General features: G+C 72.5%; 1 protein-coding gene across 1 annotated transcript in view; it reads right to left on the reverse strand.

The window, feature by feature from the left end:
• Positions 1 to 1,013: 1,013 nt before the first annotated feature.
• The window catches only part of NUMB (NUMB endocytic adaptor protein), a 107,632-nt gene continuing 91,950 nt past the window's right edge, over positions 1,014 to 16,695 (reverse strand). Inside the window, exons 6-12 of the mRNA XM_039911308.1 lie at positions 14,391 to 14,465; positions 8,327 to 8,467; positions 5,893 to 6,097; positions 4,729 to 4,992; positions 2,824 to 2,979; positions 1,336 to 1,477; positions 1,014 to 1,095 (exon numbers count right to left, since the gene is read on the reverse strand). Of these exons, the coding sequence (XP_039767242.1) occupies positions 1,014 to 1,095; positions 1,336 to 1,477; positions 2,824 to 2,979; positions 4,729 to 4,992; positions 5,893 to 6,097; positions 8,327 to 8,467; positions 14,391 to 14,465 (1,065 nt within the window). The remainder of the gene's footprint in view (positions 1,096 to 1,335; positions 1,478 to 2,823; positions 2,980 to 4,728; positions 4,993 to 5,892; positions 6,098 to 8,326; positions 8,468 to 14,390; positions 14,466 to 16,695) is intronic.

Below are 16,695 nucleotides of genomic sequence, written 5' to 3' on the forward strand. Positions count from 1 at the left end.
TATATATATATATATATATATGCACGTATATATATATATGTATACGACTCGCATCCGACCGTAAGGCCGACGTTTAAAAGTGAAATGAGACGGGAGTCCCCGTCACCGGCTCCGGTCAGGCGGAGGGGGTTCGCTCGCGCGCCCGATCGGGGGATCGAGCGTGAGGAGCCGGGGGGGATCGCCCCCCCCGGCCCCGCCCGCCCCCTCCCGCCTCCCCGCCACCCCCCCCCCAGCGTCCCCGGAAAACAGAAAGGCAAAAGATAAAGACCTCGGTGACAAGGTGCTAGGAGGAGAGGCTCCCGGCCCTCGCGGCGGAAGACCCCCGCCCCGCTGGCCGTCGCGTTAAAGACAGCCGGGGAGCCGGAGCCGGGGAGCCGGCGGCCCGGACGGGGAGGGCGGAGAGAGAGAGGAGGAGAGACGCGCCGTCCACGGACCCCGGGCCCCCGGCGGTTCCGCGGAAAGGCCGTCGAGGCCCCGTCCTTTCGAACCGCCGTCCGGCCCGCCGACCCGGTCGCCGTCGCCGCCTGCTACTTCCGACGGATGCCCTGGGGGGCGGCTGGGGGGACCCCCCCCCCCGCCCCCCGCCCCGCCGACGCATCCGTCTCACGTACGGTCTCTTACGGCCGCACGAGCCCCTTGAACTTTGGCAAGATCACTTACAACTCAAACATCCGCTCGTTACGGAGGATGATTTAAAATAGTCTAAATGCATAAAAATAAAGATTTGGGCATTATTAATATATAATATATATATAATATACACGCACGCGTACACCCGTCCGGCCCTAGCCGTCCGCGGATCGTCGACGGAGAGGGACAGACGGACGCACGCCGTCCGTCGAAGCGGGAGGTCCGCCCCGTCTCCCCGTCCCCCACCCCCCGAGCTCGGCCCTCCTCCCGGCCGGCGTCGCGGGGGGCCGGCTCCCGTCGCCGCTCCCGTCCCCGGCCCCGTCCCCCCCCCCCCCCCCGGCCCCCCGCCCTCCCCGCCGCCCCCCGCCCGGCCCGGGTCCTCCTCAGAGTTCGATCTCGAACGTCTTCTGCAGGTCGCCGGAGAAAGGGTTGGTGGGCGAGGGGTTGGCGAGCTGCTTGGCCTGGCTCTCCAAGGCGGCCCACTGGGCCTCGAACGGATCGACGGGCGGGTCCCCGGGGGTCCGCGGCCACCGCCGCCCGCCGTCCGCCCCGTCGCGGGGGGCCGCCGGGCCGTTGGGCCGCCGGGCCGGGGCGAGGGGGGCCGGCCGCGGGGGGCCGGCCGGGCCGAGGACGTCGCCCGCCGCCGCGGCGGGGCCCCCCGGGGCCGGGCGGCCCGGCCCGTTGGCTGCCGGGGGGGGCCGGGCGGGGCCGAAGGCCGGCGGCGGCGGGCGGGCCCGCGCCGTCTTGGACACCTCCTCCAGCCAGCGGTCCGCTTCCGAGGGGGTCCGCCGGTGAGCCCACTGCGGGACGCCGCCGGGGGCCGCCGCCGGGGGCCCCCACTCCGGGCCTGGAGCAACGACAACGCCGCGGGGAGGACTCGCGGGATTCCCGAGGCGCCCGCCCCGCGCGGGACCCGAACCCCCCGCCCCCCCGGCGGGACGGAGGAGGGGACCGAGGCCCGGACCGGGGATCACGACCCGGCTCCCCCCCGACTCCCCGGCCGCGCCGCCTCGCCGCTCGCTTCCCCTCCCCTCCCCTCCCCTCCCTCGTCCCGGAGGCGGTCCGCGGCACACGGCGAGCGCTCCGTGAATGCCGGCCACACACACCCCCCCCCGCCCCCGCCGGCCTCTGCTGTGCTGACGATGGCATCTGTCGAGCGCCCGCCGCGGGCGAGGCGCCGTCCTAAGCGCCGGGGGGGGGGGGGGGGGATACGGGGCCGTCGGGCGGTCCCGCGTGGGGCTCGCGAGGTCGCCGGGGCCCGGAGGAGCCGGGCCGCCGGCCCCGAGTCGCCCGGCTGACGGGCGGCGGAGCCGGGATGGGGACCCGCGACCTCCGACCCCGGGCTCCCGCCACCGAGCCGCGCCGCTTCTCTGCGAAGCGGGGGAGGAAGGATCGGGCCGGGGGGGGGGGGGGGCCGAGGAGCGGAGGTCTCCGGCCGCCTCTCGGGTCCGGGTGCCTTCCGGGGGCGGCGGGGCCCGGCGGGCTGGGGCCCGGGCCCGGGAGGCGGGGGGTCCAGGCTTCTCTCCCCCGCTCCGTCCGCCGCTCGTCTGCCGCGCGGCCTCGGGCGGGTCACCCTTCCACCCGGGCGCTCGGTTCAGAGACGCGGCCTGGCCCAGCGGGCGACGGCGCCGACGGCGCCTGTCGGGCGCTTACTGCGCGACTGTGGGCAGGTCACTCCACTTCTCTGTGCCTCGGTGGCCTCGTCCGTAAAACGGGGATTGAACGGGGCGCCTCACGCGGGACCGCCCGACGACCCCCGCATCCCCCCCCGGCGCTTACAACGGTGCCCCGCACGGAGCGGGCGCTTAACGGATACCGACATCGTCGTCGTCGTCGTTATTACGCGCCAAACCCCGGGTGGAGCCCGGTCTCGGGAACCCGAGGGTCACGGGTCCCGATCCGTCGCCAGATCGTTATCCTCCCATCTTCGCTCTTATCGTTGGACGGTTCCGAGACCGTCTCCGTCATCACCGATCCCAGCTCGGGCGGCCGCCGGAGGCGGCGGGGCCCGGGGACCTCGCCTCTACGGCGGGGACGAGGGCCGCGGGCCCCACGTGGGACGGGGACCGCGCCCCGCCCGACTGGCTCGCGTCCGACCCCCGGCGCTTGGGACGGCGGCCGGCGCGGGGGCGCGGAGGCCGGGAGGCGTCGACGGGGACCCCCGGCCCTCCGGGCCGAGGGGGGGCGACCCACCTCGGAACGCGGCGGCGGACGGCGGGAGGCCCCCCGCTGGCAGGGCTTTGGTCATGGGGGCCGAGGCGAAGGGGTCTTCGGGCGGGAGGCTGAAGGCGCTGGTGATCTGGGAGCACAGCGAGCTGATGCTCTCCCCTTCCCCTTCCGCTTCCGGCACTGCGGGGGCGGAGAGACCCGGCCGTCGGGAACCGCCATCGGCCGCTCGCGCGCGGGGCGCCGACGGGGAGCCCGGACGGACGAGCGCCCGCCCGACATTTGGGGTTCTCCCCCCTTCGGGGTGTCCGTTGAGCGCTCGCTACGGGCCGGGGACCGTGCCGGGCGCGCCGGAGCCGATCTGGGCGGACACGGTCCGTGGCCCCCCCCGCCCCGCCGCGACCGTGGGGCGCGCGGTCTCGATCCCCCGTTCCACGGATGCGGTGACCGAGGCCCAGGGGAGCGGGGTGGGGCGGAGCCGGGATTAGAACCCGGGCCCGGGCTCCTTCCGCCGGGCCGCGCTGCTTCCCGACCGAAACCGATCCCCTCTTCCGGGAAGGGACCCCGGGGGGGCGGGGGGGGGGGGGCGGCCTCCGGATCCTCACCGTCCACCTCGACGACAGGGATCGATCGACCGATCGACCGCTGGTGTTTACGGAGCGCTCACTAGGCGCAAGGCGCAGAAGAAGAATGCCGACGACCCCGCCCCCCGCCGCCCCCCCGGGGCGTCTATCCGCCGCTCTCCAGGGGGTCGAGCTTGGATCCATTCAGTGGGTCGTATTTACTGAGCGCCAGGAACACAGAGAAGCAGCGGGGTCCGAGCAGCCAGGGCCCGGGAACCAGAAGGGCCCGGGTTCCGATCCCGCCTCCGCCGCCGGTCTCCCGGGCGACCCCGGGGGAGCCGCTCCACTTCTCCGGGCCTCGCCTCCCTCGTCTAGGAAACGGGGATCGGGACCGGGAGGCTCGCGCGGGGCGACCTGCTCGGCCTGTACCTCCCCCGGGGCTCAGAACGGCGCCTGGCACGCAGCGAGCGCCGAAGAGATACCGTTCGAAAGAAGAGGCACGGGTCCGTCCCGCTGGACGCGGAGCCCGGCTCCCGCGGGGCTCCCGGGCTCCGTCCCCGTTTTCCAGGGGAGGGAACTGAGGCCCGGAGAAGCCGAGTGACTCGGCCAAGGTCGCCCGGCGGACGTGGGGGGCGGATCCCCCGGCCCGGGCGACCAGTCCATCGACGGTGAGCGCCATCTGGGACGGGGACCGCGCCCGTCTCCGCCCCGGCGCGCGGCAAGCGCCGGACCAACTGCGGAACCGTTAGCGTCCTTATCATTTGCGCCAGGCAACGGAGCCTTCCCCCGGCCCGCGGCGAGTTCATTCATCCGATGGTATTCCGTGAGCACCTCCCGCGCGCGGAGCACTGGACCGAGCCCTTGGAAGAGTCCAACGGAACAACGGACAGACAGAGCCGTTCCCCGCCTCCGATACATCTGTCGGTTCCTCCGATCGGATTCCTCTGCCGGACCGGGTCCTACCTATCGTGCCCTCCCCGGCCCCGAGCTCCGGCGGTCGCTCCTCCGCGTCCGTCGGAGACCCTTCGATGGCATTTACCGAGCGCTTACCGCGCGCGGGGCACCGCGCCTCAAAGCGGTCCGTCCCCTCGCCCCCTCCCGCCTCGCCTCGCCCCTCTCCTGCGCCGACCCAGCCCGCGCGGCGCTTGCCCTACCGACGCCGCCCTGCTCACGGTGCCTCCGTCTCGTCCGTCCCGCCCCCCCGACCTCTCGCCCGGGACGCCCTCCCTCCTCAGATCCGACAGGTCGGCGCGGCGCGGGACGCATCCGGCCATCGGCGCGCCGGCCTCTCCCGAGCGCCCCGCGGACGCGACCCGGGCGCCGCGGAGGGCCGGAAAGCCGGGAGGGACCCGTTCCCGGGCGCGCTTACCGGCGTTCTTCGGGGGGAAGTCGGTCTTCCTCTGCATGGTGGACGGCAGCTCGTTGATGCGGAGGGACAGCTGGCGCTTGAAGGGGGACATCTTCTGGCTGAGGGCCGGGAAGCCGCGGAAGGAGCCCTGGCGGGCCAGCTGCTCGATGGGGGCGTGGCGCCGGGGGATGGCGTGCGGGTTGGGCGCCTCCCTCTCTCCGCCGGGCGACGTGGGCGAGGACGGGGCGGGGGCCGCGCCCCCCAGGGTCTTCGCCTCCGCCTCGGCTGCGGGGGGTGGGGGGGAGGGGGAGAGATCGGACACGGTCGGCCCGGGCCCCCCCCCCGCCCCCGGCGGTCCGTCGCCGCGTCCCGTCGCCGCGACGTCTGCTCGAATCCGCCCTCTCCTCTGCGCCCGCGTCCCCCCGAGCGCCCCTCCCCTCCCGCCCGGACGACCGCGTCGGCCTCCTCGCCGGCCTCCCGGCTCTCCCCGCTCCGGCCCGTGCCCTCACTCTGCCGCCCGGGTCGCTCCTCTGCAGAAACGCTCGGTCTCCGTCTCCCCACGCCACGCCTCGCCGTCGGCCCGGAGGCCGCCCGTCCCCTCGCCTCACGGTTCATCCCCCCCGTTTCACGGAGGAGGGACCCGAGGCCCAGAGGAGCCAAGTGACTCGCCCGGGGTCGCGCGGCCGCCGAGCGGCGGGGCCGGGATTCGGACCCCCGACCCCTGACTCCCGAGCCCGGGCCGCTTCTCGCCGCGCCGCTTCTAAGCACCCGGGCGTCCGCTCCGGCGGAATGGGCCGGCGGGCTCCCCGCCCGCCACGCCTCTACGGTCTAGAGGGGGATCCGTCGGCGCGCGGAGCACTGTGTCGAGCGCCCGGGAGGGTCCGACCCAGCAGATTCAGCGGAGCCATCTCCCGCCCCGTTAACGGGCTTCGGGTCGAGCGGAGGTGCCGCCCGAACCGCGGCATTTACGGGACGCCCCTCCGCGCTGTCCTAAGCGCCGGGGAGCGTCCGCTCACTCCGCCCGCGGCGGGCGCCCGGTAAGCACGGCCCAACGCGCCGACGGGTCCCCTCCCGCCGGAGCGGCTCCCCCCCCCCCCCGGTCCCCGGTCCCCGGCCCCCGCCGGGTCGAGAGTCCGGCGGCGGGCTTCGCGGAGCGCCTCCCGCGCGCCGGCCCCCGCCGGGTACCTCCGTGGTCGTCCCGGGCCCGGCGGAGGGCCTCCTCCCCGGCGCCCCGCTCCGTGGCCGTGCCGACGCGGAAGGAGCCCTCCCTGGTGAAGGTGGTCCGGCTGGCGTCGTAGGTGGCCGTCACCCCGCACTCCTTCTCCCGCTTCTGCTTCCGCTCCAGGCAGGCGGCGAAGGCACAGCCCACCGCGTGGCTCAGCCGCTCGCCCTGACGGGGAACACACGGCACGCCGGTCGCCTCCGGCCCGCCCCCGCCGCCGGGCCCGGGTCCCCGCGGCGCGCCGTCCCGGGAGCGGTCGGGGACGGGGCGGGGCGGGTGGGTCACCTCGCTTCCCCGGGCCTCGGTTCCCTCATCCGGAAAACGGGGGAGGATGGGCGTGAGCCCCCCCCCGGGAGGGGCGGGGACCGGATCCAACCGGCCGTCTACCCCGGCTCCCGGCAGGCGCTGACCGGTCGTAGCGGGGGCCCGGGAGTCGGGAGGAGCCGGGGGTTCTCATCCCGGCCCCGCCGCTCGGCGGCCGCCGCGTGACCCCGGGCGCGTCGCCTCGCCTCCCGGGGCCTCGCCGCCCTCGTCCGGGGAAACCGGGGGTCGGGCGAGGACGGCGGGCCGGGGACCGGGTCCGACCCGATCGACCCGCGTCCGGCGCGGGCCTCCGAACGGCGCCGGTACCCGCTCGGCGCTTACCGGGTGCCAGGCGCTGTTCTGAGGCCATCGGGTCGTCCCACGCGGGGCTCGCCCGTTTTAACGGACGAGGTCGCCGGGGCACGGAGGAGTCGAGCGACCTGCCCCAGGTCACGCGGCCGGCGGGGCCGGGATCGGGACCCGTGGCCTCCGACGCCCGGGCCCGTCCCGCCGCGCCGGCGGATTCCATCCGCCCGCCTCGAATCGGATCCCCGCGTTCGGCGCCTCGCCTGACGACGCGAGGGCTCCTCCCTGCGAATCCCTACACGGGGGCCGCCGGGAGCTCGCCGCGCACCGAAACGGACGGCCGTGACGCTACTCGGCAGGCGCTCCCCACGTGCCGGGACCGTTGCGAGCGCCGGGGCGGATCCGGGTTAACGAGGCGGGAGCCGGCCCCCGGCCCCCGCGGGGCTCACCGTCTTCGTCCCCGTCTCCCAGACGGGGGAACGAGGGTCCGGAGAGGGGAGGCGACCCGCCCCGGGTCACGGAGCGGACGGGGGCGCGGAGCCGGGACGAGAACCCGGCCCCCTCCCGACGGCCGGGCCCCGCCGCCGAGCCGCGCGACCTCCCCGAGGGAGACCCTAACTTCCGTCTCCCGACTAGATCGGGAGGGCGCCGAGGGCAGGGGTCACGCCCGCCGACTCCCTCGCGCTCGCCCGAGCGTTGGGCTCGGGCGCTCGGCGCCCGGCGGACGGCACCGACCGACCCGATTCTCCGTCACGTTCGCGCGATGAAAATTTCCCCGGCCCCGTTTTCGAAAAAGGCTACCCCGCTCGCATCTGCCCCAGGGGCGCGTCGGCGGGTTCACACCGGCTCGGCCGCTCGGCCCCAGGAGGACGTTAAATCCTTCGCGCGCCGCCGTTTGTCCTCGGTGGCGCTCCGGGGGGCTTCCCGTGCGCGGGGGACCGTGGCGGGCGCCCGGGGGGGGTCCGACACGAGACCCGGGCGGCCGACCGGATCCCGTCTCCGCCCCCGCCGACTTCCCCGACTTCCCCGACGGGCCGCCGAGCTTCGCGGATGTAAGGAGGTCGAAGGGCGGCAGATCCCACCCGGAACGGTTTGGGGACACGACCACGGGGAGGACGCCCCCCCCCCCCCCCGAGGTGCGTTCGGAGCCGAGGTTCAGGGGTCCCCGGAGAGTAAATTCTCCGAACGTGCCCACGTGCCGTGGGGCCGGAGGAGGGTGAAGAAAGGAGCGAAGGGGACGCGGCGGGCGGGGGGAGAGGAGGGAACGGGGGCCCGGTCGGGGAGAGGTTAGGCTCGGTCCGAGTTCCCCCTACCCCCGACGCTCGCGGCCTAAACTAGAGACAGATCCTTCTCCGTCACCTTTCCCCCGCAAATCTGGGATGCAGCGTGGCCCGGCGGAGCGAGCCCGGGACTCAGGAGGACCCGGGTTCGAATCCCGGCTCCGCCCCCCCCCCCCCCGTCCGTCCGTCCGCCGGGCGACCTCAGGCGGGCCGCTTCGCTTCTCCTTCGCCTGTACGGTGGCGGGGGGGGGCGGGGGGGGCGGGACGGGCCGGCCGGCCCCGGCGGGACCGCGTCCGGCCCCTCTCGTATCTTCCCCGGCCCTCGGTCGGCGCCTCCCGAGCACCGTGAGAGATTTTTTAAAATCTCCCGGAGGGGTTTTCGGAAGCGAACCCGGCGCCGGGGTGGAGTGACCCGCTCGAGGTCACCCCGGCAGGGGAGCGGCGGAGCCGGGATCGGGACGGGGTCGGAGGGCGGGGGACCCTCCCCCCCCCCCCCGCCCCCACTCACCGTGTCCTTGACGGCCATGAAGCAGTGACAGATCCAGCGGCGCGTGGTGCCGTCGCGGCAGATGTACGAGAAGGCCCTGTCGAAGTTCCGGTCTGGGGCGCAGAAAGAAACCTTCTCTATCGTCTGATCGACTATGAGGTCCTAGGAGGAGAAAGCCACGGGAGGCAGGGATCAGCGGACAGCCGCGGCCGCACCCGCGGACGTTCCGACCGCCCTCTAGACCGCGAGCTCGGTCGGCTGCATCTCGGGAGCATCTACCGGGTCCGGGGCTCTGCGCTAAGCGCTTGGGAGGGGACGACCCGATCCCCCTCGCCCCCTCCCACCTCGCCGCGCTACTCTCCGACTGTAAGCCGCGCGCGCCGGCCTTCTCACGTGCCTCCGTCTCGGTCGCCGCGCCGCCAACCCCCTCGCCCTGGTCCCGCCTGTGGCCCGGAAGGCCCCCCCCCCCCCCCCCACATCCGACGGACGACGACTCCCCGCCGCCGGGAGCCTTACCGGAGGCCCGTCCCCTCCCGGAGGCCTCCCCTTTCCTCTTCTCCCGCTCCCTTCCGCGTCGCTCCCTCTCTCTCATCCCCCCTCCCGGCCCCGCGCCGCTCCGATCCCTGTCCGTCGCGGATGTTTCTTTCTGCCGGCTCCGCCGAGTTCCGGTCTCCCAAGCGCACGGTCTGTCTGGTGCCCTGCGCGGAGTAGGCGCTCGCTAAATCCGGTCGACCGGCTGGACCGTCCTCCCCCGAGCCCTCGGTACGGGCTCCGTACGCAGAGGGTGCTGGCGAAACTGCCGCTGGCTGGTCGCGATGGGTCTCCGTTAAACATCTCGCAGCGACGCGTTACAGGGGAGATGGGTTGTCCGGTCGATGACGACGACGAGACCGATAACCGAGGCACCCGTCGAGCGCTCACTACGTGCCGAGCACCGGGGCGGGTTCGAGGTAACCAGTCCCCGTCCCACCTGGGGCTCCCGGCCCTCAACCGCCCGCCTCCGGCGGAGGGAACCGAGGCCCGGAGAAGCCGGGTGACCCGCCCCGAGCCACGCAGCGGCCGGGCGGCGGGGCCGGGATCGGACGCCGGGTCCTTCTGACGTCCCGGGCGCCGGGCTCCGCCCGCCGGGCCGCGCTGCTTCTTCCAGAAATTCCCACCCAGTGAGCGCTCAAGCAATACCACCGAACGAATGAAGCCCCCCCCCCCGCCGCCGCCGAAGCCCGCGCCCCTCTCGGCCCGTCCGCCACGGAAAGGGAGGCGCCGACTGCATCGTGGCCGACCCTTCCTGCCCCCCCCCCCCGCCTCCTCTAACTCGGCTTCCGCCGTCAACCTACCGAGTGCGCTCCCGGCGCCGCCTGCCCGTCGGCGCTATTTACGGAGCGCTCGCTGGGGGCTGGGGACGCCACGACGGGGCTGAGAGACACGTTCCCCGCCCACGCCGCCCGGAGGGGAGACGCCGACGGCGGCGGCGACCACGGCGGTACCTGTCGAGCGCTTACTCCGTGCAGGGCACCGTTCGAGGCGCCGGGGGAGATACGGGGTCGTCGGGCCGTCCCGCGCGAGGCTCAGTTAATCCCCATTTTCCGGATGGGGTCGCCGAGGCACCGAGGAGCGAGGTGACTCGCCCACGGTCACCCGGCTGACGGGCGGCAGAGCCGGGCTTCAAACCCCCGACTCCCAAGCCCGGGCTCTTGCCCGCTGAGCCGCGCCGCAAGCGTTTACTGGGCGCAGGGCACTGTGCCGAGCGGTCCGGACAGTCCAACACAGCACTGCGCGGACCCGTTCCCTGCCCACGAGCGGCCTGCGGTCCCGCGGGACCGTAGGCTCCTTGGGGGCGGCCGGGGCAACGGAGCGGGGAAACACGTCCACTGCCCGCCGTGAGCTCGGCGACCCGTCGACGGACGCTACGTACTGAGCGCCTACCGCGGGCACGGCACCTAAGGCGTCCCCTGCCCGCCGAGAGCTAACCCCGCAGAGGGGATCTGGCATCTCCGTTGGGGAATTAAGCGCAATTCGGGGGAAATCCCTCCGGGTTTCTACTCCGTGAACGCCCCCGGCTTCACGACGGGCCCGCTCGCCCGAGAGGGCGCTCGCCGCGGCCTCTACGGTCCCGAGCGCGCGGCGCGGCACGGGCTCGGGAGCGGGGCGCGGCGGCCGGAGCCCGGGCCTGGGAGGCGGGAGGTCACGGGCTCCAACCCCGGCCGCTTCACTTCTCCGGGCCTCGGTCGCCCCGTCTGGAAAACGGGGCCCGGGAGCTCCGCGTGGGGCAGGGACCGCGGACCGACCCGGCCCGCTTGCGTCCGGTGAGGTGCCGGGCGCGGAGTGAGCGCTTAAGCGGCACCACAGTTGCTATCGCTAATTACCGTGGGCCAGAGATTCTCATCCGGTTCTTCCCCCTCGCTCTCCCAGAAACAAATTAATAAGGGACCTGCTCCCACGTGCTCTCTCCGTGGCCGGATCGGTAGCCTATCAGTACGAACTCCTGTTAATATATCCACGATAACGTCAATCGAGATCATCACGGGTTCGAATCCCCGCTCTGCCGCCTGTCAGCCGTGTGACCGCGGGCGAGTCGCTTGACTTCCCCGTGCCTCGGCCACCTCGTCTGTAAAATGGGGATCGCCCGGGAGCCTCACGTGGGCCGACCCGCTGACCCCGCCGCGTCCCCCCCCCCCCCCCCGGCGCTCAGAACGGCGCTCGGCGCATAGCAAGCGCTTAACCGATACCGACGTCATTAGCGTTATTCTTCTCATCGCGGATTCCCGCCGACTGATGACGGGGTCGTCCGGTCTCGTCCCCGACCGGGTATCGAAGCACAAACGATCCGCCCCCCTTTCTTCTGCTGTGAAATCGTCGCGTTTTAGCCGCTGAGAATTTCGTTCTCCTTCTGGGATCCGTCCCGCGCTCCCCGGGTGTCAGAGACCGTTCCGAGCGCCGCGGTGAATACGGGTTGATTAGGTGGGACTCGGTCCCCCGTCCCACGCGGGGCTCCGAGTCTGAGGGGGAGGGAGAGCAGGTATCGAGTCCCCCGTTGTACGGCCGGGGAAGCTGAGGCCCCGAGAGGTGAGGTGACTGGCCCGAGGTCACCCAGCAGGCCGACGGCAGAGCCCGCGTCCTTCTGCCTCCCAGGCCCGGGCCCTTTCCGCCCGGCCCCGCCGCGTCTTTTAACCGCCTTCCTTCCCTTCGCTCTTCGGACCCCGTCCCCCTACACCGTCACGGGACGCGGTCGATTTCCGTCACCCTGGGTGCTGGGGACGGTTCCGGTCTTCAGCAGGTCTCACTTCCTGCTCGGGGCGGCTTCCTAACTGGTCCGCGGGCTCCAAAACCGTCTCTCGGACGCGTGTCCGAGTCGCTCGCCCCCCCCCCGGTACCCTCGACCTGCGGAGATCTGCTCTCCTCCGGCTCATCTCCTTATCTCCTTGGGCTTGTTGAGTTCCCCTCTGTATCCTCCTAGGATCCTCTCTCGATCGTGAGCTCCTCGCGGGCAGGGAGCGCGTCCACCCGCCCACCAGACTCAAGGAGACTCTGGCTTGGGAAAGGCCAGGACGGCAGAATTAGCCGACACGTCCCCCGCCCGCCACGGGCTCGGCCCAGGCGCTCCGCGCACGGTAAGCGCTCGATCGAGACCGCCGACTGCCGGGCCGTGGCCGCTCTTAACCTGGGTCTCTTCGCCTCTAAATCCTCCACTAGGGTTTAGGAGCGGTGTCTCGGCCCCGTGACGGAAGATTCTGCGTCGCCTTTTTCATTCGATTCCGCGAGGAGTCCCGAGAAACCCCCGCCCGACCCGGGCCCGGGAGTCTCGGCGACCCGGGGTCCGATCTCTGCCCCCGCCTCTCGTCCGTCGGCTGACCCGGGGCGGGCCATTTGGCCTTCTGCGCCGCCGTTCCCTCGTCTGGTAAATGGGGACGGAGGCGGGGAGCCCCACGTGGGCCGGGGGCCGGGGCCGGCCTGCTCGGCTTCCGTCCACCCCGGCGCTCGGCACGTGAGAAGCGTCGAGCGGCCGCCTCGAAAGGGGAGGCTTCGAAGAGGATCCGGAGGAGTCGCCGGCGGAAAGAGGCCGGGCGTGGGAGTCGGAGGTCACGGGTTCGAATCCCGGCTCGGCTGCGTGACCGCGGGCAGGTGGCTCCCCTTCTCTGGGCCCCGGCTCCCTCCTCCGTACGACGGGGATGAAGACCGCGAGCCCCCCGGGGGGCCAACCCCATGACCCCGCACCTCCCCCGGCGCTCAGCACAGCGCTCGGCGCTTGACGAATACCGACGTTATTCAGTTCTGAGGGGCAGCCCGCGACCGACCGGCCGGGGGCGGCCCCGCACCCCCCAGTTCTTCCCTCTAGAAATGCATTCGTTCGATCGCCTTCCTCGCGCGCCTACTAGGCGCAGGGCGCCGTGCTGAGCGCCTGGAACGGCCGACGGTCGGCTGACGGAGGCCGGACCTGGTGCGAGGAGCACGGAGAGCTCGGGACGTGCGCCCGGACCCACGACTGGCCGTTCCCCCGGCATCTTCGGTGGGGCGACCGCCGCGCCCTGGCGGCTTGCCCTCGAGGTCGCCTTTCGACGAGAGGCAGCACGGCCTCCGGGCCGGAGCCTGGGCCCGGGGAGACCGGAGGAGCCGGGTTCTAATCCCGCTTGCCCGCCGGGCCGGACCTCGGGCGAGTCCCTCCGCTCCCCCGGGGCCTCGGCTCCCTCGCCCGGAAAATGGGGATTCGGGCCGTGAGCCCCACGGGGGACGGGGCCCGGATCTCCCCCGACGCACAGCAGGCGCCCAACCCACGCCGTGAAACGAGGGGAGCGGCGTTCTTGTGGACGGCAGCCCGGCCGAAAGCGGCTGGAGCCCAGCCTCGGCTTGGAATTCCAGCCGGGCAGCTTGCAGCCCTGAAACGTCGCCCTCCACCCGAGGGACGATCTGGGTTCTAAGGCGCCGAGAACGGCCAAAGGCTCCCAGCTATTTCTTCCTTCTTTCAGGGGGACGGCAAAGCCTCGGTTCCGCCGAGGAGATCGGCCTCGTCGACAGACGCTTCCTGGCTTTCGGGCATTTTTTCTTTCCCCCCCCTCAAAGGGCGAGCCGCAAAGATCCGAACGCATTTTAGGCCCGAGGGGAGGGAACGTGACTTGTTTCTGGCCTCGGTACGACATCCCGGGTCGGGGAGTCCGAGGACCTGGGTTCCGATCCCGGGCGCCGCCACCTGCCGTCTCCCGAGCGCTCAGAGCGGCGCTCGGCACCCGGGGAGCCCTCGACAGATACGACCGAATGAACGACTCCGCTGCGTGACCTCGGACGGGCCGCTCGTCCGGGCACGATACCGACGCCGACGGCGGCGACGGCGTCCGTCAGGCACCCTCTACGTGTCAGGCGCCGCGCTAAGCGCCGGGGCAGTCGCGAGGTGCCCCGGCAAGTCTCCCGACCGCTCGGTCCCTCCGTCCCCTCGCCCGTAAAACGGGGAGAAAATACCCATTCGGGCCTGCCGTTTAGACCTCCTGGGGTCAGGGACCGGGCCCGGCCTACCCCGGTGCTTAGCGGAGCGCCCGGCCCGTAGTGAGCACCTAATTAGCACGTTCCACGACGGCGATCACGACCGCGTGCTTGCACCTCCGACCTCTGGCCATCCGCTAAGTTCCCGCGCCCCCACGGCACTCGTGGACGTGTCGGCAGATCACTTACTATAAACGATCTCTTCCTATCAGCCTCCCCCTCTCCGGACCCCCGGCTCATCGCGTACCCTCCCGAGCGCTCAGAACAGGGTGAGCGCTCCAGCCGAACCGTGGCCCGGTCCGACCGACGCTAGTCATCCGATCCGATCGCGGTGGGGGGGGGGGGGGTGGGGGGAGAAACCCCTCGGGCCACCCCCACAGCGCGGCCGAGCGGAAAGAGCCCGGGCTCGGGAGTCGGAGGTCGTGGGTTCTGATCCCCCTCGGCGGCCGCGTGACCTCGGGCGGGTCGCTTCGCTTCTCTGGGCCTCAGCCGTCGAGACCGCGAGCCCCACGTGGGGCAGCCCGAACACCCCGGGGGCCGCCCCGGCGCTTGGAACGGCGCCCGACAGATCCGTCGTCACCGCTGACCAGCCCGTCCGAACGCCGACCCGCCTGACCTTGGTCTTCTCGTCCACGACGCGGAGTCCATCTGCCGAGACCCACAGGACGGCTCTCACGGCCTTCTTTCCGGTCTTCGAAGAGGAGACAAGAGAGACACACAAAGGCGCGTCACGTCGGCGAAGGTTCCGCCGCCTCCCGGGGAAAAGACACCCCCCTCTGCCTTGCGAGGATCAGGACGCCGCGGGCCAGGTGCGGGAGGGGGGGACCCGGAGCCAGGTACTCGAACCGAACCGCGGGAGACGGTCGAGGGGAACCGAGCCGAGGATCCCGGAAACGCGACGCGCGGCGACGAGGCGGAGCTAAGGGGGAAGGGACGGGGAGGGGATCGCGACCGGGCGTTTTACGCGGCCTGAGAAGGCAGAGGATTCGGCCCCGCACCCTTCGCCCGGTTCCAGACACCCGGCGGGGAAACCGAGAGTCGGGGCCGCCCGGTTGAACGCGTAAGGAGTTACACCACGAGGAGCTCCCGGAGGGTCTCTAGCGGCGTGTCGGAGCCCGAGCCGGGGCTCCGCCCGATCCCCGGCCCCTAGACCTCCGCCCTTGACGCCCCGACGGGAGGTGGACCGATCAGAGCCACGGGCCTGGGGGTGGGGGGGGTGGGGAGGAGGACCCGGGTTCGAATCCCAGCTCCGCCGCTCGTCCTCTAGACTCTCGGCTCGAGGCGGGCGGGGATACCGTGCCCCTTTTTTTTTGCTCTACGGGACCCTCCCAAGCGCCTGGGGCAGTGCGCTGCACACGGTAAGCGCTCAATAAGTGGGACTGAATGTGCGACCTCGGGCAAGTCGCTTTACTTCCTCCAGGACTCGGGTCCCCCCTCTGTGAAGTGGGGATTCGTGACGCCGCCGGCGCCGGCATCCGTCAGGCACTCGCTGTGTGTCAGGCACCGTTCTAAGCGCTGGGGCGGATACGAGGCGATCGGGTTGGGCCCGGTCCCCGTCCCACGCGGGGCTGGCGGTCTTCGTCCCCGTCTTCCAGACGAGGGAACCGAGGCCCCGAGAGGGGAGGCGACCCGCCCGAGGAGCCGCGGTTAGAACCCGGGTCCCCCTGGTTCCCGGGCCCGAGCTCCACCCGCCTTCCCGTTCTGGGATCCTCTGCCGGTCGAGCCCGTTCGGGTGGCGCCGTGCGGATCGACCCCCCCCCGGAGCGTTCTCCGGCTCCCTCGCGACCCGGGATCGGGGAGGGAGAGGATTGACCGGAGAGGCGGCGGTTAAGAGTCCGAAGACGCCGGCGGGAGGGGAGCCGGAAGACACGGCCGGAGGTTTGGGCCAGACGGACCCCGAGAAAGAAGAACGGGGTCGAGGCCGGTACGTCAACCGTTCGTCCGGGGGCCTCTGGGGGCGACGGGAGGGGGGCCGGCTCGGGGAGGGGGTTCTCCCGTCACGACGGGAGGCTCGGGGTGGGCAGGAGATGTGCCCTGGGACGGCGTCCTCTCCCCGGCAGCTGGTACGGTGCTCCGCGCCTAGGAGCGCTCGCCGGGCGCCACCGACCCTCCGCTCCCTTCCGCCATCTCGGCCGGCGCTCACGCCGCGCCTCTCGCTCACGCCGCGGAGAGGCAACGCGGCCCGGCGGCTAGGGCACGGGCCGGGGAGTCGGAGGGTCGTGGGTCCCGACCCTCCGCTCTGCCGCCTGTCTGCCCCCGGGCAAGTCCCTGCGCTTCTCTGGGCCTCAGACACCCCACCTGGAAAATGGGGATGGAGAGCGTGAGCCCCACGCGGGGCGGGGACCGCGCCCAAACCTGGTCTGCTCTGTCTACCCCAGCGCCCGGTCCGGCGCCTGGCACCTAGGAAGCGCTTAGCAGATCCCCTCCGTCCGTTCATTCGTTCGCACTCGTCTCCTCCTGTCGAGCTCCACCTTCCTTTCCCACCCCCCCCGCCCCAGCTCACGCTCCGCCTTCAGAGCCGTCGGGGAAACGACGCCTCCGTCAGGGAGGCCTTCCCCAGTTTCTCGCCTCCCCGGATCTCCCAGGCGGGGGACGGGGTCATCGGAGCGGCACCGATCCGAGACCAGTTTCGACGGCGCCCGGAGGAGGCGGGCGGGGGCGCACCGCCTCGGCAACTCCACGGAGAGAAGTCCGCGGAGACGCACGGCGCGACGGCCCCGCGACAAGAGGATGCCGCGGTCCGGAGAGCCGCCGTGGGTCGGAAACGACGCGGCGGCGTTTCGAGGGATTACCGTCCGCGGAGCACCGTCCTAAGCGCCTGGGAAAGCACCACACTCCCGCTGATCCTGGAGGGCCGAGTGATTGATTTTTTTTTTTAACGGTATCTGTTAGGCGCTTACTCGGTGTCCGTGGAACGCCGG

The sequence above is a fragment of the Ornithorhynchus anatinus genome, chromosome 1 (genome assembly GCF_004115215.2).
Source record: "Ornithorhynchus anatinus isolate Pmale09 chromosome 1, mOrnAna1.pri.v4, whole genome shotgun sequence".
Taxonomy (NCBI): Eukaryota; Metazoa; Chordata; class Mammalia; order Monotremata; family Ornithorhynchidae; genus Ornithorhynchus; species Ornithorhynchus anatinus.